Genomic DNA, 21,978 nt, shown 5'->3' with positions numbered 1-21,978 from the left:
GGCCTCTGCCGGGGCACAGAAGAAGTAAGGCAAACGAGGCAACTCCAGAGTCCCAACAGACGAGTGGACGACGACCTTGGTACGGAAAACCAAAGATCTTAGCTGGGACTTTCGCATTGCACAGGGAAAAACGCCAAAAGTCCTCAGATGCGGACTCCATGTCTGGAGCCGATTTGGCTTTCGACCAATCAGAGGCGTTATTTAGGGGCCGCCGCGGGCTGAACCAAAAATCCCAGGGATGACGCCAAAGTCCCATACAGTCCCATGAATGGCTCACGGTGATATATAGCCGGACTCTCGAAGGTTAATAAGTTCTCTCTGCGCTTCCTGCTTGCCCATGTTGTTGATGGTCTTCGTAATTTGGCGATCTCACACATCAGTCGCAGCTATTCTGTGCACCCACAAAGGACAGATACTGGGGCTTATCATGCTCTTTTTTCTCCACGGACAACATCACATTGCGGCAAAGTTTCAGACCGACTCCAAACAAACACATACTACCGAAGCAATGGTTACAACGACTTTTGTTGATGCCGAAAAGCATGGCTGATTCTGGTGTGGATTTTGCCGATGATGAATGTGCTCCCGGGGCTACCCCACGTTCCCAACCAAGTTGGGAACGCCCAAGTCACGGGATGCAGGCCACCGTACGGATCGATGAAACTATTCTCCAGCAAGAACGCCATCTAGGCACGATGACAAGCTGTGGTTTGAGTCACTGGACGGGCTGAGGCCCTATCCCCGCTCTGGCCGAGTGCCTCTTTTCGAAAAAGAATTTGTCGAATCGCATGGCTGGATTTTTAGAAGGTGGGTTTTACGGATCCTGCAGTCACTGAGAGTCGACATCTCGAGGTCAATGCAAGGAAACATCCCAGCGTCTGCAGCACGGTAAGCTCTGAGGGAAGTTGAGGTTGAGAGTGCTGTCCGTGGATTTCCCTATCTTCAGATCCCCGCGCGTCGATAATATTGTCCTGTGAGGTCCCCGCCGCCGTTTCGCATCTCTTCTTGATCTCTCAGCTTTTGACAGCATTCGAATGTGAATCTCTCGAAATTCGGTTCGAAGCTCATCTGAACAAGAAGTCATATTTTTCACTTTTCAAAACACCAAATTTTCTCGTCCAGCATGCAGTCGTCTCAGATGCCTGAAATTCGCATCGATCCTTGTCCCTTCGCCGAATTCAATCCGTTCCTGAACACCGGCGAGGCATCTTTTCCCTACACCAGGCGACCTACAGATGCATTTCTACACACGAGCCAGGCAAACATCACCAATGATCCCTTCACCAGGACCTTCACATTACCGGGCTCATCGAAAGTCCCGAGTTCTTCGGCTTAGCTACTGCAGACTATTATACCAACCCCACCGATATCGCCCTCGTCGGCGCCTGGTCAAATGAATCCCTTGCCTTTCCACGAGCAGAGCCATTCAGTCAGGCATCGACGGTTCCTCGGACAGTGTCGGAGCACGGCGAGCTGAGCACCTCCGCGCAAGGTCCAGGCAGCGTTGAAATTCCTGCTGCTCACAGTATGCATTCCATGCTTCGTATGCCCCCAAATTCATTATTAACCACATCGCAGAAGCCAAATCTGACCCCGACGGCAATATCCACTGTGCATGCGGCGCCCGACCCTTCACTGGTGCTGCTGCGGCGAAGAATTGGAGGCGCCATGTCAAGGACAATCAGAATCCTCAGCAATTCCGCTGCCCGGAATGCGGGTTTGCTTGTGCACGACGGGACGGCCTGACTCAGCACACTGTGCGCCGACATCCTGAGAAGGTCTACACCTGTTCCACGTGCGGTAGAAAGTTCATGACCCAAGAGCTTCTCGACAATCACAGGGAGAAGCATCGATGAAGCGAGTGCATTGCTTCACATACGCTGTTAACGACTTTCATGATAGTGGATGCATCGAGATTGATGTTAGGCGCTGATTCGCCTGCATCAGCTGTTGCCTTGAGGCTGGAGTTTAGACATGAGCGACTATATTTATCCAAAATGATACCCTACGATCTATGTCAATGGAGCTGCTTGATGTCTTGAATGCTTGAGCTTTGTGTCCAGGCTATGTATCCGGTACTCGGCGGCGTCTTCAACACTGTTCAACTTCGAACGCATACCCATCAAGCACGTTTTCAGGCACCGCAGTGCCACCAAAAGAATCCCACTAGCGGCCTGTGACCTGACTCCGGGCACGAGATAAGGCCCAGAAAGACTTGCACAACAGTGCCCGAGACGCCTAGAGCCAGATCTCCCGGGAAGGAGCTCAGAGCCCATGGCACGTGGTCTGGCCTCACCCAACGCACAGCCTGAGCATTTCTGACTTTCCGCCCCTCATCTGGAAAGCATAATGACAAGGCGCTTCTGCTTGAGGCAGAAACTCCACGTGCGTGATTCAATTGGCCTCGAGCTCCGTCTTGGTGGCTGCCTTGCGCCTGATCTCGGAGCTCGCTAAAGTTGTGATTGGCTGAAGCTCGACTGCCCAGACTGCGAACCACAGCTAAATAACTCGTCACTGCGAACCAAACCTGCAGCGCTCCTGCACAGCAACTTCTGCCCGAAAGCTCAAGACGAGGATCCTGCTGTCCATTGCGACTACGGACTACGAGAGATCATGACGGATCACATAGCATTGGCGTACCGTTTAGGTAGGGCACGCAGACCAAAGTTCTCAACGCCAGGGCAAGGCAGAATGCGCATGCTGCAGCCGAGACACATCGCAATTGCACCAGGAGCTGTTGCCGTCTGTGAGAGACGCATCGCACCTGCATCAGAGGCTCTTGCCGTCTGTGAGAATCCAATGCGAGCCGTGTCATGACCAGGCGCACACACTGCTTAGACCCAATGGCGTAACTCAGCAAGATTGTATCGACCATGTGAGCGCTAATACCCAGCCTAGGAGCCCACGCCGCCGGCAGACGAGGTTTCTTATGAGTCCAGGAGCTCCAAATCGAGCTCCAAAGACCGCTGGCATGTGCAAAGCTACTAAACTGCTGAAGCGTACGTCGCAGCCACTTGCACCCTAATGCCCGATGGCCCCAATTCTAGCTAGGCTGACGTTGGCTAATAACTTCGGTGTCGAGTCTGAGATTTGGCAATAGCGTGATGGCATGTGTTCACTTCACGCAAGCGAGGATATGAAAAGTACAATCAACTATTGCGGCGACTAGATCAGTGCTAGATACTATACAATATGCTAAATTTGTCCACGCTCGACTGCTCCAGAAAGAATGCCTTATGAGATTCGTAACATCGTCGTGGTATGTCGCTCAACCTGTAAAAGCTTCACTTTTGTGTCTTTCGTGCGTGCGGCCGTCAAATGTGCTTTCCAATGAGCAGGTCCCAACGCCTCCTGGTCCTCAAATGCATGGCTCCAATCAAAACACACCGCCTGCACCAGTCGCAGCCGTATGTGTCGCAGGTGCGGCCTCAACGCCACTCATCAAACTCCCAGTACTCTTTGCATCCATGCTCATCACTCTCTGCGAGGCGCTCCTCGCCGTGCCGGCGCTCTGCCGACTTTTGCTCCTCCTCGCATCCTCCCTTGCCACCAAAACCTGTGCAGGACAGACCACGACTTCCTCCTCCCGCTCTTCCCCATCATCTTCGTCCTTGATCAGCGCCTTGCTGACGACCAATGGGAATAGCACCATCCTGACCACTGCTCCATCCCGTTCCAATTCTCCGTTGTCTCTCGTCTCACCTGAGCGCTCATTCATAAGGGCCGCCTTGAAGTAGACCTTTTGCGCCAAATCGCCGTTCGTGTCATACTCCGGTTGTAGCGGTGGAAGCATCAAGTACTCCTGCTTCTGGCAGCGCATTTCCACCGACAAGTCGACGGCTTTGCGCATCACACTCAGCAGGCTGTCCACAATTGTATTTTGAACCTCATTTGGCGGCGGCAAGAACTTGCTGAGCGTATTGTAGACCTCAATCGCAACTGCCTCGGTGTCGTTGTCGCATTGGCTCTTGAACTGTCCGCGCTTGCTGAGCATGCTGAGGGTGATGGATCTCCAACGATTGACGCTGCTGACGGGTCCCACCTCTGAAAGGTTCTTCTCCAGCTGCTTGAGTTTCTGCCGCTGGTCGCGATCCATGCCGAAAAGGTAGCGTGTGAAGACATACTCCCAGATCATGGTCATGACAACGCTCATGAACACATCGCGCCGCCGCACGCGGTCGGCAAGGTAGATGTCGACATCTGAGCCGTCGAGTATGGCGTTATCGAAACGATCCACGATCTTCTCATCGCGGACTTCATCTGTTCTCCGGCAGACGCGATTGTCGCTGTGCTTACTGAAGCGGAGCACCCACTGTTGTACGTGTTGACAGAGTTGTTGGCAAGCGGCATCGAAGTAGTCCTCGTCTTTAAAGTCCACGATGCCATCATCCGCGTTGCTGCCCACACCTCTCGCGAGAATTTGGCTCTGCAGCTCACGGATCTCTTCCTTTGCGGCAGCCAGTTCACGCTGCAGTCGTTCCACTTCAGCATTCTTCTGCATCATTGCTGCGTCGATCTCGTGTCGAATAATGCTGTCCATGCCCTGCGAGAGCTCGGTGTGCTGCGCTCTCAGCGCTTCAAGCTCACGACTGTCCTCTTCTCCTTCGAAGCCGCCACGACTTGATTGATGCAATTGCGCCATTCCAGCAATCTCACTCTGCAGTTTGATAATGTTCTCATCACGTTCGCGCAACTGCGCCTCTGCAGTGCGAAGTGCTTCTTGCGTCGCATATTCACTCTTGTGCTGGTCCAAGTGGAACTCTTCAAGATGTCGCTCTGCCGTAATCTTAGCTTCGGCAAGGCTGCGGTTCTCGTCGGCCAATTGTTCGAGGCGTGTCTGGAGATCTTGGATCTGTTGCATGCTTCGACGCTTCGTGATCGAAGGAGGCCGCGTCGGCGACATAGGGCTCGCGGGACGGTGCCCATAGCCATCCTGTGACAATTGATGGTCAGCATCAATACCCCGGGTCTGATATATGTTTTGGAGAAATGGTAAACAAATGACGCGAGGTCGGATGGCAACAGTGCTCGCAATACTTACGAAATCAGCCATGTTACGGCTCACGGCGGCAGCTCTGCCGCCGTCGTCAGTGCGATCATGCGCAATATTGCGCGGTGTCGATGAGCCAGTGTTCGGCTCGTAAATTGGTGAAGTCAAGCTTCCGCGCAGGTTGCGCAGACTCGAGGTCCGCGACTTCGATCTGCCAAGAGTTTTGGAGCTACTCGAGTCACGTGCCGAGGCCAGCGCGGCTGCTCCAAGGACACCACCAATGCCCGTCACAACAGCTGCTTTCGTCAGGTTGTCAGTGTGAGATTGAGAGCCGTCTTCTGGGATCGAATGCAACGGCGACTTTGGTGGGGAGCGAGGATAACTTGTCGATGTTGGCGAAGGAGAGAAGACCGTGCGATCGACTCCAGACATCGAGGCTCGGTCGATTAGGTTGGAAGCCAGAGGCGAGCCTGGCAAGCGGCTGTCGAGTGAGCGGTGGACCGAACCATCGCGAGACGAATGTGGGCCGTGAACACTCGGAGAACGGTGCAGGCCGTCGGGTGAGTGCAATCGTCTTATCGATGTGTCGATCTGAGATACTCGTGGTGTAGAGCCTGGAGCGGTAGGCGAAGACTTGAAAACCACTGACGAGCGATCCTTTGACGTTGACTGAATGGGATCCGGCGAATATGGCTGGTCATAGTCTCTGCCCAGTGTAGCATGTTCTCTGGCAGAGACATGTCGCCGAACATCTTCACTCGAGCTCGTGGGTGACTGCGGTCGGACAGGTCTCAGATGTTCTCGATGACTTGGGTCACGCTCCCAATCATGGCCGTAGCCGCTGTCTCGAACTGACTCCTCTGCTGTGCCAACAATAGGTGACTCAAATTGAACTCCGCTATCACGATTCACGTCTGCCATGAGATCTCTTCTCGCCGGCTTCACGTCTGCGAAGGAACAGCTAGGTTCGTCTTGAGGCATATCGCGATGGCGTGACTTGGCGTCACGTTGCTCGGTGGCTTGACTTCCTGCACCGAAACCGATTGCTGTAGCCACACCGAGAGCAGTGTCGAACACATCATCCCTCTCCGGTGGCGGAGTCAAGGCACGGTCTCGCGGCAAGTCTGGCGGTTCCTCACCAGCCCAGTCCTGTTGGATTGGGGACTGTCGACGTCTGCGCCGCCGTTCACGTGTGCTGGCACTGACTTCTGAACCATCGCTTTCGCGCAATGATCCGCCAGATGTGGCTCGCTTGACTGTTTTTGACCAAGCTTCGACAGGACTGGAATCGTCCGGAAGAGAATGATCAGACCGAGATGAACGCTTGCCTTTCCCACTCTTCTTGCTTGTTGGACTTGCCGAGTACCAGTCATCGGCCACTTCCTCGGCAGCGGCTCGCTTTGATGGAGAATCCAGTGATGGTGTCTCTTCCTCCCACACGATCGGCGCCTTACTCTTCTTCTTGTCCTTGTTTGACCTATGACGCCCGCCGCCCCAGGCTGAATCCTCCGATTGGCTGGGCTTGGAGCGAGGGCTAGCTTGATCGCCGTACATGGACGTGATATTGTCGACAGTGTCAGCGCGACGGAAGCTGAGGCTGTCAGTCTTGTTCTTACTTTTCCTCGACTTTGATGTGGACGTGTACCAATCATCGACCTCCTGTTTGGTGTCTGTATGGGCGATGCCCGGTTCTGGTGACGCTTCGTAGTCTTGGAAGATCTCGTGCTCAATGCCTTGTGGAGAGCTCACAAGCTCGGGACCAGAGTCTTCTGCAATCGCTGGGGGTGGTGTTGGAACGTAGGGCAGGTCTTTATCTTGAGATATGTCGTAGCTCACTGGCTTTGGCGCAGCGATATCCTCGCCGATTTCGTCATCGTAATTCGAGTCGCGCTTCTTTCTCTTGCCCTTTTTGGATTTCTTGGGCGGTCTGAAGCCATATGCGTCATACTGATCGGCATCTGCCAGCGGCTCATTTGGAGCCGTATCGGCATATAAGTCCTGCGAACGTGCTCTGGCATCGAAGTTGTCAACATCCATCGTGTCAGCTTGCTCGTAGAACTCGGTTGATCGATTTCTTCGTTGGTCATTTTCGGAAGATCCTGCCTGACCGTACTCTTGGACCTCTTCTTGCTCTAGGTCGCCAGGCATGCGGTCTTGACGCTCATCGGCTGGCAAGTCTGCATGATTGTCTGCAGCACGCGATTCATCGTCGTCACTCGCTTCTGCTGCATGGCCGGACAAATTTCCGGGTTCATAGAATTCAGCTTGACGATTCTTTTTCTTCTCCTTTTTCGACTTCTTGCTTAATGATGCGCGTGAGACATCTTCTTTACCTTCACGCAATCGATCTCTGTCGTCTGACGCGAGCGCTGCTGCACCTGCAGTAGCCGCTAAAGTTCCAAAGATTGGCATAATACTTTCATGTGCTACCTCTGTCTGGGTGTGGGAGGACGGCCCTCGTTGTTGCGTCTCGAAGAGATCCTCGCTCGATCGTCGCTTCGACTTCTTCACTTTCGATTGGCTTGAGGCATCGTCCCAAGAGCCATCTTCAGCAAGGCCGTATTCAAGCGGCTCGCCGCGAGTCGTCTCCGTCTCGGGCGCGCTTGCGGAGGTAGAGGTAGGTTCGACAGGAGAAGCCATGATTTCTATCGGAGCCGTCGGTGTTGCTTCGTCGAAAAGTTCGCCCACCGAAGTCGACTGGCCCTTCTCCTTTCTGTCCTTCTTCGATTCTGTCGTGGTCGTTGATAGGACCCGCTCAACCTCGGACATTGGGTCGTGAGCAGATGGTGTGTCTGTTGTTGCTTGCCCATCGACTTCCTGGGTCGCTCCTGCAAAGTTCTCAGAGATTTGTGGTGCAAGCGCAATGGTCCTTTTTTGATGGTCAGCGGTTTCTGACGAGTCGGCGACCATCTCGCCATCATCGACCAGATCATGACGAGGTGTTTCGCCGCTCATGAACTCATCCTCGAGTGCCCATCGTTCGTGGCTTTGGGCACTTCGATCTCGCTGCAGATTGTCCATGAGCAGGACATCATCAAATGCCTCCGCAACGGATCGCTCGCGTGGTCGTGGACCTTTGTCGGCATCTGCGTCGACGGCAGCAGTTGTGGCCTGCTCTTCGAGCTCCATCGGGGTGGAGGGAGTTGCCGTGCCTGAGTCTTCGAAAGCACCGGGAACTTGTTTGCGCTTTTTCTTGTCTTTCTTGCTGGCCTTTCGAGCCGGGAGGGCCCAATCGTCGGTGTCCGCCATCGAAGGTTGTGGTTCATCAGCCTCGATTTCACGAGCGATGTGCTCATTGTCTATGTCATATGTTGGCAGCCCAGCTACCATTGCTGCTGCTCCCGCTGCGAAAGTTCCATCAACAGCATCAATCATTGACTTCTCGTGAGACTCGGCGACTGCTGGCGTTATCATGCCTGACTCCACTCCCGATGTAGGTGTGTCATCATTCCAATCAAAGGCAGAACCACGCTTCTTTTTCTTTTTCGACTTCTTGTCTTGCTTCTCGGAAATGGTCCAATCCATGCTGCCGGGCTTGCCGAAACTATCGAGCTCTGAGGCAATCGGAAGACTTGAAGATTGCTCCTCTTCTGAGATGATCTGCTGTGCTGGCAAAGCAGCGGACTGAACCTGCTCTGATCGCTCGACAGCTCTCATTGGCGGCCAATTGCCGTCCGCCTTCAGCTGCTCTCTCTTGCGCTTGCGCTCTTTATTGTTGAGGCCAAAGTCCCATTCCGTGTCTTCGACCATGTCGACTTCTGGCTGTTGGGTATGATCTGCCATGACGGAGTCAGGCGCTGGTTTTTGGGCCGGTTCAATGGGCATTTCCAGAGCTCGCATGGGCGGCCATTGGCCGCTGCTACGAAGCTGCTTTTCTTTCTTTTTGCGCTCCTTTGAACTGAGACCAAGGTCCCATTCTGTGTCTTCGACCATTTCGACTTCTGGCTGCTGGGACTCATCCATCGGGACGGAGTCAATCGCTGATTGCTGGCCAATGCTCTCGGCTTCGTCAGGCATTGCCAGAGCCCGCATGGGTGGCCACTGACCGCTACTACGTAGTTGCTTTTCTTTCTTTTTGCGCTCCTTTGAACTGAGACCAAGATCCCAGTCAGTGTCTTCGACAAATTGCGGCACTGGTCCAGGTGCTGAGGCATTATCGCCAGCGTCGACAGGCTTGGCTTCAGCAGCGATGGAGTCTCGGCGACGAGCAGAGACTCCTCCTTCATCAATCTGAGTACTGTCGGGTTCTTGCAACTGCGTTGTGGATGCGTCATCTTCGACGTTGTGCTGGGTGTCCTCCGCAGGGAGCTGCATCGACTTCGGAAGCTCATCAGTACGGGCTCCGGCAGTGGGCTCGTCAAGGTCATCAAACATGAAGGTCGAGCCGCGCTTCTTTTTCTTATTCTTCTTGTCCTTTTTGCTGAGGCTTTCGAAATCGTCGTCGACGGCTTCCACACCCTGGCCCGACACGCGGTCGAGGTCATCTGTCTCTATCACAGACTGAGGCTCGACTGTCAGCGCAGCGTCGTCAATTGCTCGCCCGTCAGGTTGAACTTGTGCATCACCGAGTGAAGCTGGCGTGGCATCCGGGTCCGCGAGCGAATTGGTGCTGGCGCTTTTCTGCTTCTTGTCCTTTTTGCTCTTCTTTTTAGAAAGAGGAAAGCCCCAATCATCTTCCACTTCCGGTTCCGTGACCACGCTAGGCACCGTCTTATCAGCAGCTGATTCGTCAGCAGTCTGGACTGCCGGGGTCGCAGACGGTAGAGAATGCGGTCCCTCGAGTGAATGGCCATCGTCGCCCTCGAGCATTGGTCCCGCCAAGGGCGAATCAAGACCGACATCGCGGTTCACTGACGACTCAGTCAGCGCCTCGTTCTTTGCGCTAGCTTCGACGTGAGGAACGGACGCTTCGACAGGTTCGTCAAAGTCGAAAGTAGGAGTCCGCTTCTTCTTCTTCTTGTCCCGTTTTGACTTCTTACTGGTGGTGAAGCCCCACGTGTCGTCTTCTTGCTCTGGCTCTTCGGTGTCGGCATCAACGTTCAGCGCAGGGCGCTCTGCATGGCCGATATCATCCACGTCCAGCTCTTGGAGTCGCGGGCCTGGCTCGAGTTCCGTGGCTTTTGATGATACAATGGCTTCATCTTCACCAATTGCGGACGGAGTTGCTTCGGCAAGTTGGTCTGGCCCCGATTTCTTGTCCGGCAAGAGACTCCGGTCATCATCAGCCATAGCATCTTTGGAGCCCTCGCGGCCGAGCGCTTCGGATACGATGGCGGCAGGAATGCTCCGGTCGGCGGCGTCGTGTGCCGAGACGTCTGGTACGTTGTCTTCCCGATTTGCTACCGCCGTACGTTCATCGAGATGAGTTGGAGGCCGCTCGGGAGCATCAATTGAATCGGCGGCGTTGAGAATAGTTTCGGTGGTTGCAGCATCGGCGAAATTGTCGGCTCCTGACTCGGGGACCTCCCGATCCATGCCCGTAGAGCTGAGAGGCCCGTCAGGGCCGGTCGTGAGGTTCGCCGTACTCTCAAGGACCCCTTTCGATGTCTCGGGGGCGATCGTATTGGCAGCCAATTCCCCATCCTCCCGCGGAAGTTCAGGCACAACAGATCCCTCCAGTGGCAATTCAATTTCGGTCGCGGCTGTTGGCGCATGTTCATCAGATGCTGCCTCAGGCAGTGGCGTGGCAGCGGAAGCGTCCCAATCAAAGGTCGTGGCACGTTTCTTCTTCTTGTCTTTCTTCGATTTCTTCGATGAACCTGGCAGATTCCACTCGTCTTCAGCGACTTGCTGCTCGGGATCAGCGTCACGGGTGAGCTCTTCTCCAGGCCGATCATGGTCGAGCGTATCCTCGACAGTTGTAGGGACTTCAGCGGCTTGTTCGGGCGCAAGGTCCGTGGCATGACTTGTGGACTCTGTCGTCGAAGCAGCTGGCGCCGAATCGTTGAAGTCATCGATGGCAGATCCACGCTTAGCTTTCTTCTTGTCTTTCTTGCTCTTCTTCAAAGGCAGAGCCCAGTCATCTGCATCAGGAGGATTTTGTTCATCGAGAGTCTCGACCATGAGAGGGTCAGTGGAGGCTTCTGGCAATGGCACAATCTCCCCTGTGGCTTCTGCGGGAATGGGCATCTCATTGTCCTCAGTAACTTGGGCAGGAGGTGTAGCTGCCGAGTCTGCACTAGCTGAGCTGACGTCTTTTGGCTTCATTGGCGGCCAATTTCCTGCAGATTGAAGGTCCTTCTTCTTCCGCTTCTTTTCCTTCGAGGACAGATTAAGATCCCAGTCAGTATCTTCGACCATCTCGACTGATTCCAACGCTGAGTCTTGCAAGGGTTTCGGTACATCGTTTTCAGTGGTGACTTCAGGCTCAGGGGCGGGCTCTTCAATTGGATCCTCGCCAGACTTCTCCGTGGCTGCATCAGGCAATGTCTCTCGCCGCTTCATGGGCGGCCACTTTCCGGCTAGCTCGAGAGCTTTTCTCTGCTTCTTGCGTTCTTTGCTCGAAAGAGCGATATCCCAGTCAACATCCTCAACCATCTCAGGTTCGTTGCGTTCAGTGGCAGCAGCAGGATCAATCGTGGGCTCAGAAGGTGCTGTCTTTATAGGCTCTTCAGTAAAATCGAACGTCGAGGCACGTTTCTTCTTTTTCTTCTCTTTCTTCCCTGTTGCAGGAAGAGCCCATTCCTCGTCTTCAGCTGGAGCCGCAGCACTTTCGATGTCGCGATCTGCTGCACCGACGACCTTAGGAAGTTGTGCCGAAGACTGGTCCAGTTGCTGAGGATCCTCGTCCATAGCTGGTGCTGCTGAGGAGATGGCAGAACTCCGATGTCAGGCTGATTAGGATCCTCCTGTACAGTCCTGATCATGTCTGCCTCTACATTTTCGAGTTCTTCGCGAGAAGGTGCGTGAGGCGCTACGTCGACGATGTTATCTTGTTTCTCGATCTCCGCTTGACCTTCCATGAGTGCGTTTGTGTTGATTTCGTCCTGCTCTGTACGTTCTTGCTGGACCGGGTCGTGCTGCGCAGTCTCCATCATCCTCGCCTCGGTATTTTCAGCCTCTTCAACTGAAGGCGGCTGCAATTGCGTTACAACTTCGTCACCACGCTTGTTCATCTCCGCTTGACCCTCGGTGAGGGCACGAGCATTGATTTCGTCCTGTATCTCCGGCAACAGTGAAGCTGCTTCGGCAGCACCAGATTCGTGTAGGACTTCGGTCAGGGGCTCCTGTGGAATATCGACGGGAGGGTCAGCCGCCGACGGAGTCGACGCATCCTCGGTCCAGTCTTCGAAGGCAACACTCTTGCGCTTTTTCTTGTCTTTCTTACTTCTCTTCGCTGATGTCTGTGACCAAGCAAAGTCTTCGGCGATAGGCGCTGCTTCGACTACCGGTTCTTCCATTTGGGATGTCTCGTCCGGTGGTGCTTCAACTGGGTCTGCCTCGGGCCCTGCGTTGCTGGGCTGCACGATGGTATCATCTGCAGCGACAGTGCCGGGTTCTTCGCTAGTGGGAGCAGTTTCTGCTGATTCGAGCGGCTCTGCGTCCCAGTCGACCGTTGATTGACGCTTAATTTTCTTCTTGTCTTTCTTCGACTTTTTGGTTGGGGCCCATGCATCGTCGCCAGCTGCTTCGACCTCAACTGCTTCTGCTGGCGTGACATTACTGTCTACTACCAAGACTCCGAGAGTCGAGTTCGGCGTGTCCTCAACAACAGGAGCGGTGCCACCATCGGCTGGAGAAGACTTCTCAGTTTCGGGCTGTGCGACTTCTTCGCTCAGGTCAACATTTGATTGACGCTTAGCTTTCTTCTTGTCCTTCTTTGACTTCTTGGTTGGCGCCCACGCGAAGTCTTCTGCTGCTTCCTCGATCGGCGTCTCCGATGGCACTAGGGCGTGATCAATTGAGGGGTTTGACACATTGTCCATCGTCGAGCTCTCAGGATCCGCCTGCAGCGTGGATCCCTCGTTGACTGCCGACAAATGTGCAGATTCTGACTTCATGGTCTCGTCGAGGGGCGAAGCAGAGCGCTCCACGACTGGGTCATCACCAAGTGGCGCCTCAGTAGGTTGTTCGATCGTCGTGAGAGTGTCGGAAACAGCAGAAGGCTCAGCAATTTCATCAAAGGTCGGAACGCGCTTCTTGTCGCGGCGTTTGTCTTTCTTGGATTTCTTGACAGGGAAAGCCCACTCGTCCTCTGCAGGTTCAATGGCAGGTTCGTTTGAAGGCCTGGCGTTCTCGTCGACAGTCTCTGACTCTTCATTCAAGACATCGCTGTCAATGGCTGCTGAAGGTACCGTTGATGTCAAAGATGCCTTTTCCGGTGCATCGATGTCTGCTGTCAGGAATTCATCTTGTCGCTGGTCTCTGGAAGGATCCACATGCTGCTTGGCATCGTCTGCGATATCACCTGAGAGAGCATCGTTTTCGGTTATCTCGGGCTGTGTCACCTCATCGTCGTCTTTTGTTTTCGCCATCGCAGCAGTCCCACCTGCTACAGCCGCGGTTGCCACGGCCGCTCCGTACATACTATCTGACCACGTCGACGATGTATCGTTGCGCTTCTTGTCCTTCTTGCTCTTCTTGCCTTTTGACATCGACGGCACACCATATTCGTTGTCTGGATCGGCGACAACGTCAGCGCCGGAGTCGATGAGCGCGGTGTGTGCTGGAGCTTCCTCGACGATGTCGCTCGGCTCGTCAAAGTCGAATGCTTGCCTCCTCTGCTTTTTCATCCTTTTCTTCTCCTTCTTGGACGGCTGAGGCGCCCATGCCGACTCCTCGTCGCCCACAGATGCTTGTGTAGATGTTTCCATAGGTTCAATCTCTGCTATGTGGTCTGCAGGATCATTTGTGGTCTGCTGCACGTCGTGGATCGTATCTGCAGCGCTGGCGTCGAGCCTGGCGCCATTCGATTCAAGTTGAGCAGCGCCATCCTGATCCAGCTTTGACTCGTCTCCATCGGAAGCAGCAGGAGCGCGTTCTGCATCGTTGTCGTCGACACGACGCGCCATTTCTTCGGTGGTCGCCGCATGATCGTCGACCAGATCAGCGGATTTTTGGTCAACAGCATCCGGTGTGGCTGTAAAGGGACTTGCAATCGGTTCTTCGAAAGGCTGAGCTGATTCGGAGAAATCCAGAGCTCGGCTCTGCTTCTTCTTTTTCTTCTTGTCTTTCTTCGAGAGAGGTGCCCATTCCTCTTCGTTTGCCTCGACAGGCGCCTCTATAAGCTCTGCAGCTGACTTGAGGCCGGACTGGGTATCGTCGAGCTCTATCGACTCAGCAGTGGCGTCGACTGGGATCAATACACCAGAATCGTGAGCTGGAGACGCTTCAACGAAATCATCGAAGTGAACGCTCTCGCGCAGTTTGCTTTTACGCTTCTCTTTCTTGGACTTTTTCGTAGTGGAGAAACCATCATCCCAGGCGGGCTGCGCTTGTTCAATGTGGTCGGCGCTTCCGGCACCAGGGCTGCCGCTGACGCGCTCACTCTGTTCGTCGAGAGCAGGCGATGTCTCTGTCAACGAGGATTGGGTTGCGTTGTCGTGTTTCGGCAGAAACGCATTGTGCGCTTCTTCACGACTGGAAGCATTGCTGAGACCGCGAGCGCGGACAGCGCGCTCGAATGCTTCCTCGAAAGCGCCATGCGTGTCGTGTGGCTTGTTGGTCTCTTCCAGAGAAGGAGTGAGGTCCAAATGGGACTCTTCTGTGCGATCGGCAGCGTTCTCGGGATTGGCAGAAATGGTCTCATTCGCAGGCAATGTATCGAAGGGGAAGGCATCCCGGTCACGAAATTCGTCTAGTGTTGTAGGTTCATCCGATGGCGCAGGAGTCTGTTGATCTATCGGTGATGTGGGTCCAACAGATCGATCAATGTCAAGCTCGTGTGGCGCGAGTTGGCTGTCCGGCGTCAACGAAGGTACAGCTGTCAATGGCACATCATCGTCGTCAATGGCGCGGTGGCCTTCTTCGTCTTTGGCCTCTGCCGTGGCTATGTCGAGTGGAGCAGGCGTTGCCTTCTTGGATTTCTTGGACTTCTTACCCTTCTTGCTTGTCGTAGGAAAGTTCCATTCATCAGCCTCTGCGAAGTCTTCGGCTGGCGTTGCTTCTGTGACTGTGATCGGAATTTCAGCGGCAATGTCCTGCTTCATTTCAGCTCCAGCAGAATTGGCGTTATCTGTCGTCTTCTCCTTGCTTTTCTTCGACTTCTTGCCAGGGACTGGCGCAATCCGGTCTTCTTGCGCATCTGCCGTTACAGACTCGCTGGGGACACCATCAAAGCCAGGACCTTCTGGCATCCTCTTCTGGGCCATCTGCTCATGCTCCGGTGCAATTGTACGTGGCTGTATCTCTCCGGGTCGCGCCTCATGCGTGTCTTCGCCATACATGTCATTGTCCTCTGTGATTACGTGCTCGTCATTTCGGCCGGGCTCACGCTGGGCCAGCCACTCACTGGCACCATAAGCACCCAAAGCGCCGAGACCGACACCCAGGCCAGCTGCTGTGATTGTGTCACGACGACCCCTCGACCCAGATCTAGACCGGGAGCGGCTGCGCTCGCTATGAGGGCCTTCAGTTGCACTCATGAAGTCTTCCGTGCTTGCAACGCTGGGCAGTGGACTACCGACTCTCGGCACTTCTTCGGGCACTTCGGCTCCAGTCGTCTCAGCGAGTGTGGCTGGATCCTGCAGGAGCTCACTGGGTGAATGAAACTCATACTTGAGCTCTGGTCTATCCGCGAGGCGGTCCCGTCCTCTTCGTTCTCGTTGCTCACGCTGCTGCTGTTCTTCACGCTTGCGCTGAACATTGATTGGCACGGGCGTTGCAGCTCGAGAGTCGAGATAATCAGGAGATTGCCTGCGCTTGGTGGTCTCATCGTCCCACCATGAAGCACTGTGACGGCGGGGTCGATCTTCGTTCTTAGGCCTTCGGGACTCGAGACCGACATGGTCTTGTTGTTCGGCTGCGCCTCGCAGATCCTCGAAAGATGCACGTGCAGAGGTTGTGCGACTCGATGGAAGTGAAGGTAGGTCTTCCTCAACCTCTGGGATGGGCGTCTTCTCTGATCTCGATTTCTCTACAAGGAACAGCGGCCGGAACTCGGTAGACCGGAATTCGGTGCTCTTAGGTCGTCCTTGTCGTGTACGTGGCGTATTGAGAGGAGATTGAGGACTCGGGATTGGGGAGCTGAAGAAGGCGCGTGGTGTGGCTGGACTTGTAGGCGGCGGACGTCTGAAGGAGATTGGCACAGCTGTGGGAGAAGCCACACCTGGCACATTGCCAAGCTCACTGGTTCTCAGCGCGGCCACAGGGCGGGCTCGATTGGACACCGGTGTCTGCGTGGCAGTTTCTGCATCACCTGGAGGTGTCTCGAGCTGTAGGTCGCGTTCGGTAGTGACTGTGGGCCCCGAGACACCATCCTTATCTGTGGCCATTGGAGTATCCGTTGGTCGTTGAGGTGGCATTTCGGGGCGCTCCGCTAAAAAAGACGGCTCCTCGTGATCTTGTGATGATGCTACAGCTCTGTGCTCGTCGGCCGAGACAAAGCCATCGTCTACACTCTGATCTCTTGATGGTCGGTATGAAGAATCATCTTTCTCGTCCTCTTCGTGCACGCTGCGGCTGTAAGGAGCTGGCTCAACATCAAAGGAATCTTCTCCTTTTGAGCGGCGCTTCCGCTGTTTACCTTCGTCATCATCCTTTGCGGATTTGCTGTCAGATTTGGCCGACTTCGAACTTTTCTTGCTCGTTGTACTCGTGTCACTCTTTGATCCTCCGAAGATGCTGCCGAAGATGCCGCTGGAGCGTTTCTCTTCTTTCTTGTCCTTACTTTTCTTGCGAGAGCTGGAGTCCGCCGTTGAACTTGTCACAGATCGATCATCGTCGTCGAAGATTTCTGAGTCGCGCTTGGAACGTCTGCGAGACTTCTTGTCATCGTCTCTGCTTGCCGGACTGCTGATTACGGAATCAGCATCATCATCACCAATGATGTCGTCTTCACGCTTTGATCGACGCTTAGTCTTCTTGTCTGACGCATTACTGGCTTGGGCGGCAATGGCAGCCAGGCTGGCTGCTGCAGTCCCGGCGGCCACGGCAGCAGTAGTACCGAAGCCAACGTCGCTCTTCGAAGCACGCTTGTCGCCGTCCCGGGATCGCTCTCGAGAACGTTCTCGATCTTCTGGATCAGACGAATAAGCAGACCTCCCTTTCGAGTTCTGCTTCTCATCCGAAGCGTATTCACCAAACGTACTTGCTCGTTTTGGCTTTGAGAATGCACCATCCTCTTCGCGAGTCTTGTCACGTTCCGACTCGGCATGCGCGCGAGGCCTGACCCGCTCGTGCTCGATGGGCGTCCGATTTGAAACTCCAGAGCCCTCGTACTGAAGAGCAGAGGCTGGACGCAGAGGTTGACCGTCCTCGTCCACGAGATAATCAAATACACCTGCGGACGGCACATGGCTGTCGGACGTTGCTGGGGGTGGATCCCCTTGGACTGTGTCCTGAATTGTCCCAGCACGCTCACTGCGACGACGCTCGCTCCTGCTTCCCCTTCCTGTGAGCTCGGCGACGTCGGCAGGCTGGCCATCAATTGGCTTCCGTCGCGAGTCCATGGCATTCTTGGCGATGCCACGAATCCTGGCAAGTGTGGCTTCGCGAGCCGCCGCTTGTTGACGTTCTTTCTCCTCATCATCAGCAGTTGATGACCTATCAAATGTTCCTGGCATATCACCAAAGTCTCCGCCCTTCGAGAGATGTTCGCGCTGTTGAGGACTCATCTCTTCGACGGCTGGGATGTTACGAGAAGTCTTTTCGCCAGTCTCCCCATCGCCGTCTGCGAGGTTCTGCACACGACTGAGCTTACTTGGCTTCCTCTCCTTGCTCACAGACTTCGACATTGCGGCTGCTGCCGCCGCCGACGCCGCGGCCGCGGCGGCATTGCGTACAGCATCAGAAGGGCGGGCTTCCTCAGGAGACTCAGGCATGTAGCTCGACCTCTCATACTCTGGTGTGATGACCTCATAGACGTAGGTATCGTGGTCGCCCCACTTCACCTTGGAGCCTCTGCGCTCAAGCGGTTCTCCGATATCTGCGTTCACGTCCGCATCTACTGCGGCAGGGACGTCTTTGTCCTTAACAGGCGACGTAGCAGGAGACCTGACGGCAGGACTTGCGGCCCTGCTGGTATTGCGACTCACTGGAGGTGTTGGCTCAACAAGTGCTAGCGTGGGAATAGCCCATGGATGATCGAGCGGATCGTGGTGCGGTTCGGTACCAAAGATGGCGTAGTTGAACTTCTCAAAAGGTCCAAGATGCTCGCCACCCGGTGCAATTTCCACAACGTCATGATCGTGGTGTTCGTTCCGTGCTGCTGACTCCAGATTGTGTTCCTGAATCTGCTCGGCAAGCTCTTTGGGTACAAAGTAGTCGCTGTAGCTTTCGTGCTCAACAGAGTGGGCTGGAGAGGTGGATCTCACCCGCTGTGCAGCCATGCGAGCGATGCGCTCTTGTTGACTTTCGGCAGGTTGTGGTTCACCGGCATCTCGGGTGGTCTTTTTCATGCTTGATTTACGAGCAGTCGGGCGTTCGCGCTCGCTTGAGCTTTCACGAGGCTTCTTGCTAATGGCCGAAGCCGCGGCGACTGAGGCTCCAACGGCTACCGCGGCGGCAGTCGTGATTGCTTTTTCGCGCTTCTTTTCTGCTGCTCGGCGACGGTCTTCGTCATAAAGTCTCTGCAGTTCGGCTTCAATCTCGGCTTCACGAGCGGCTCTCTTCTCGTCGTCATTAGCAAGCTCCGAGAAGTCGACAGTGCGTCGCCGCTCTTTCTTCTCTTGCCGTGTGCGTTCTCGAGAGTCCTCACGTGGCTTCCGCGATGCTTTGTCTGGAACATCAAAGCCCACTCGGCTACTTTGGGAAGGCATTTTGGCCGGACTCGAGTCCCGCCTTCGTCGTCGTCGACTCTCGTAGTCCTGGACAGCCGTTCGTCTCTCATCGCGGGCTCCGTCGGCCAACGCGCCAGCTACCAGAGGTAGAGGTACGACAGGTTGCGGTTGCTGTAGAGGAACTTGGTCTCTAGTTGAGATGTACTGGCCACTGGCGCTGCGTGACGGCTGAGAACTACTTGGCGGTACGAAATCGCTGGCGGGTATCGGTTCGATCTCTTGCATGGGTTGAGATGCGTCCCTATGGTTCCGAGATTGGTCACGGTGGGCCATCGTGTTGGCTGCAATGTCGGCAACGCCAGCACCGATAGCTGCTGCCGTCATTGGATTGATCCGGGATGGTGTGTCCTGCTCGGCTCGCCGTGGACGACTTCCTCTTGAAGACTTGGTAGGTGTGCTCCATGGCCACCAGCCACCTTCTTCAATGACAGAGTCTTTACTCTGTGCCGGCGAAGCACGTCGGCCATAAGCCAGGCCACCTTCTTCGCCACTGGAAACGCCGTGTTCGCCATCAGTGTCGTACCAGCCGTCATCATTATCAGCATCAGTCGTTGTTTCATGATCTTTGAGTTTGATCTTGTTCCTGCCATCGGCCTGTGCCTTCTCCCTATAAACATCAGCGTACCGAGAAGATTTACCTTTGCCTCGACTGTCGGATTCGGATGCCAAAGCCATGCCCGCTGCTGTCAGAGCGGCTGCCGTGCCTATGTTGAACTCAGAGCTATTCTTGCGCTTAAACCTTCTGCTGTCTTTGCGCCGGACTGTGCCCTGTCCGAATGCAAGATCAGCATCGGAGGACGAGCCTGACGAATTGGAGAAGTTGAAGAATCCTTTAGCTCGCTTTCCTTTCTTGTCATTCTGTGATGGACTCCTGAACTGGTTGAAGCCGAAGGTGCCAGCACTTGTGTCGTTGAGATCAACATACGAGTGCTTTGGAGAGATCCGCTTTGAGTAGTAGCCTTTCCTCTTCGAGGGAGAACGGCTTCGAGGTCGAGAAGAGGCTGCAAGTCCAGCTGCAATGCCAGCAGTACCTAAGCCGAGCGCCGCTGTCTTTGAAATGCCGTTTGAGGATGAGCTAGAGGAGGAGTTCCGTCGTCGAGACCGACGCTTCTCATCCTTTCTCCTTGAGCTGCGACCTTTGGATCGATCCTCCTCTTTTGAGAGACTCAAGCCGCGCGAACTAGTGGCAACATCTTCTTGAAAGCTGACACGACTGCGGTTGGCTGGGTGGGATGAATAAGGCTGGCCTGTCTTGACTGAATACGTGTCATCGAAGTCATGCTTGCGGTCGTATAGAGCCTGCCCTATTTTAGCAGCGCCCACGCCCGCAAGACCACCAGCAATGACCTGGCCCATACCCGACTTGCGTTTTCGCTCGTCGTCAGATGAAGATGAGTAGCGATAGCCCTTCTCAACACGGCCAGCAGCGTCATAGCGTCGCTTCGACGAATTTCGACGTCCGTGATAATGGTGCTTTCTGGGCGCATCCATCGGCGAGCTGTTCGGATCAAAGCAGTACTTGCAGACTCCAACAGCTTCGCTGTACTGCTCAAATCGCGCAACACCCTCAGGGTCCTTAAAGAAATTCGCCAGCTTACTGAGAGGGCCCTTTCGTTTCTGTCGATACTGATCCTGCATCTGGGGGAATGCGGATTGGTTCTGGCCAAGCCGAAAACCGGGATCGGGCTGAGAATCATGGTTCTGAGGACGATCGTGTGCCTTACCGGCCGCGTAGACAGCAGCCGCACTGCCAGCGAAGCCAGCGGCATTGGCAAACCCTTGCGACTGGTAATCAGTCTGTCCAGTACCATATTGCTGGCCCTGCGGCCGTGATGTCCCAACAAAGGATTCAGGAGATTCAGTGCGGTACGGCTGGCCAGCAGATATTGGAGCGCCAGAGAAGTATTCTGCTGCGTGACCTGTGCGGGCACGCGCGTCTCCACGCGACTCAGAATCCCGACCATTGCGCTTGTCTGATCTTGACTTGGTCTTGTTGTCTGACCTTGATGGCGTGGAGGTAGTCTCGTATGCGCCGGTTCCAAAATAGGTTGCTGCAGCGCCAGTCTGTCCCATACTGCTCGGCTCTGGGGGTGGATTCGGCTTGGTCGTCGGCTCCATCAGATGTGCCTGTTCGGCGGAGTAAACGACGCTCGGAGCATCTGGGCGCACGCCTGGCTGGTATGCAACAGACTGGCCATCGTCACCGTAGTATGAGGAGGCCTGTCCTCGTGGCGGTCGATCTGTCCCGGTGTACCGCGCAGGCTCTTGTCCTCGAGCTCGGTCGTCCGGGAGGGTGGCCTCGTCATTATTGTAGCCTCGGGACGTTTCCTTGCTGTAGTTGCGGCGTTCTTGATCACGGTCGTTCTCCACATTCCTGGGAAGGTCATCGGTGCCGTCAACAACACCATTTCTATTGCTTCTCTTCTCGGCTTTTCTTTCTCTTCTCAATTCTCTTTCTCTGCGCATTTCGGCAGTGTCCGCCATGCTTTCGTTGCGTATCAGTTCGGCTGGACGGACCGTCCCGTTGTTATTGTTTGTTGTCTGCGCCGAGACGTAGCTTGAAGCTAAGGAGGGCGCTGCTACACCAGGATGCGGGCTGCGAGAAGTAGACGAGTAACTCGTTGAAGAAGGTAAGAATTCGCCGTCGTGAATGTCATCGTCGCGTGGATTCGATTTGCGGCGAGACGACGTACCGGCGTCGGAATCTGCGCGGGAGCGCTTTGAGGAGCCGTCGTCGGTGTCACGTCGACGATCGGCCCTGCCCTCGGAGTCGCGCTTTGAACGACTGGAGCTGGATTTGGGCATCGTCGCGGGCTGCTTGTCCTACGTTGCCGACTCTTGGGAACTTGTACAACCTAAGGCCAGCGCACTCATCGTTTCGCTTCAAGGCGGTGTCTGTTTTGTGGCTATCGGCGGCGCATACGATGCTGTGAGATGGTCCAAACGCTACAGATATGCACAGACGAATAAATGATACGCAGAAACGGTGTATGCAGACTTGCGCAGATGAGCTGCCTCTGCGTTGTTCATTGATCATGACGGGGCGAATCA

At 54.9% G+C, this 21,978-nt stretch overlaps 1 protein-coding gene across 1 annotated transcript; it reads right to left on the bottom strand.

Moving 5' to 3' along the window:
* Positions 1–3,376: 3,376 nt before the first annotated feature.
* Positions 3,377–21,732, bottom strand: AB675_9281 (uncharacterized protein; the record flags this gene model as incomplete). The annotated part of the gene is made up of 3 exons (XM_018149800.1): positions 3,377–4,933; positions 5,042–11,764; positions 11,812–21,732. 3 exons carry the CDS (start codon positions 21,730–21,732, stop codon positions 3,377–3,379), a joined length of 18,201 nt encoding a protein of 6,066 aa, XP_018001375.1.
* Between the last annotated feature and the right edge of the window lie 246 nt (positions 21,733–21,978).

This window comes from Cyphellophora attinorum (assembly GCF_001299255.1).
Source record: "Cyphellophora attinorum strain CBS 131958 chromosome Unknown Contig9, whole genome shotgun sequence".
Taxonomy (NCBI): Eukaryota; Fungi; Ascomycota; class Eurotiomycetes; order Chaetothyriales; family Cyphellophoraceae; genus Cyphellophora; species Cyphellophora attinorum.
This window is presented reverse-complemented; position numbering and strand designations above follow the sequence as displayed.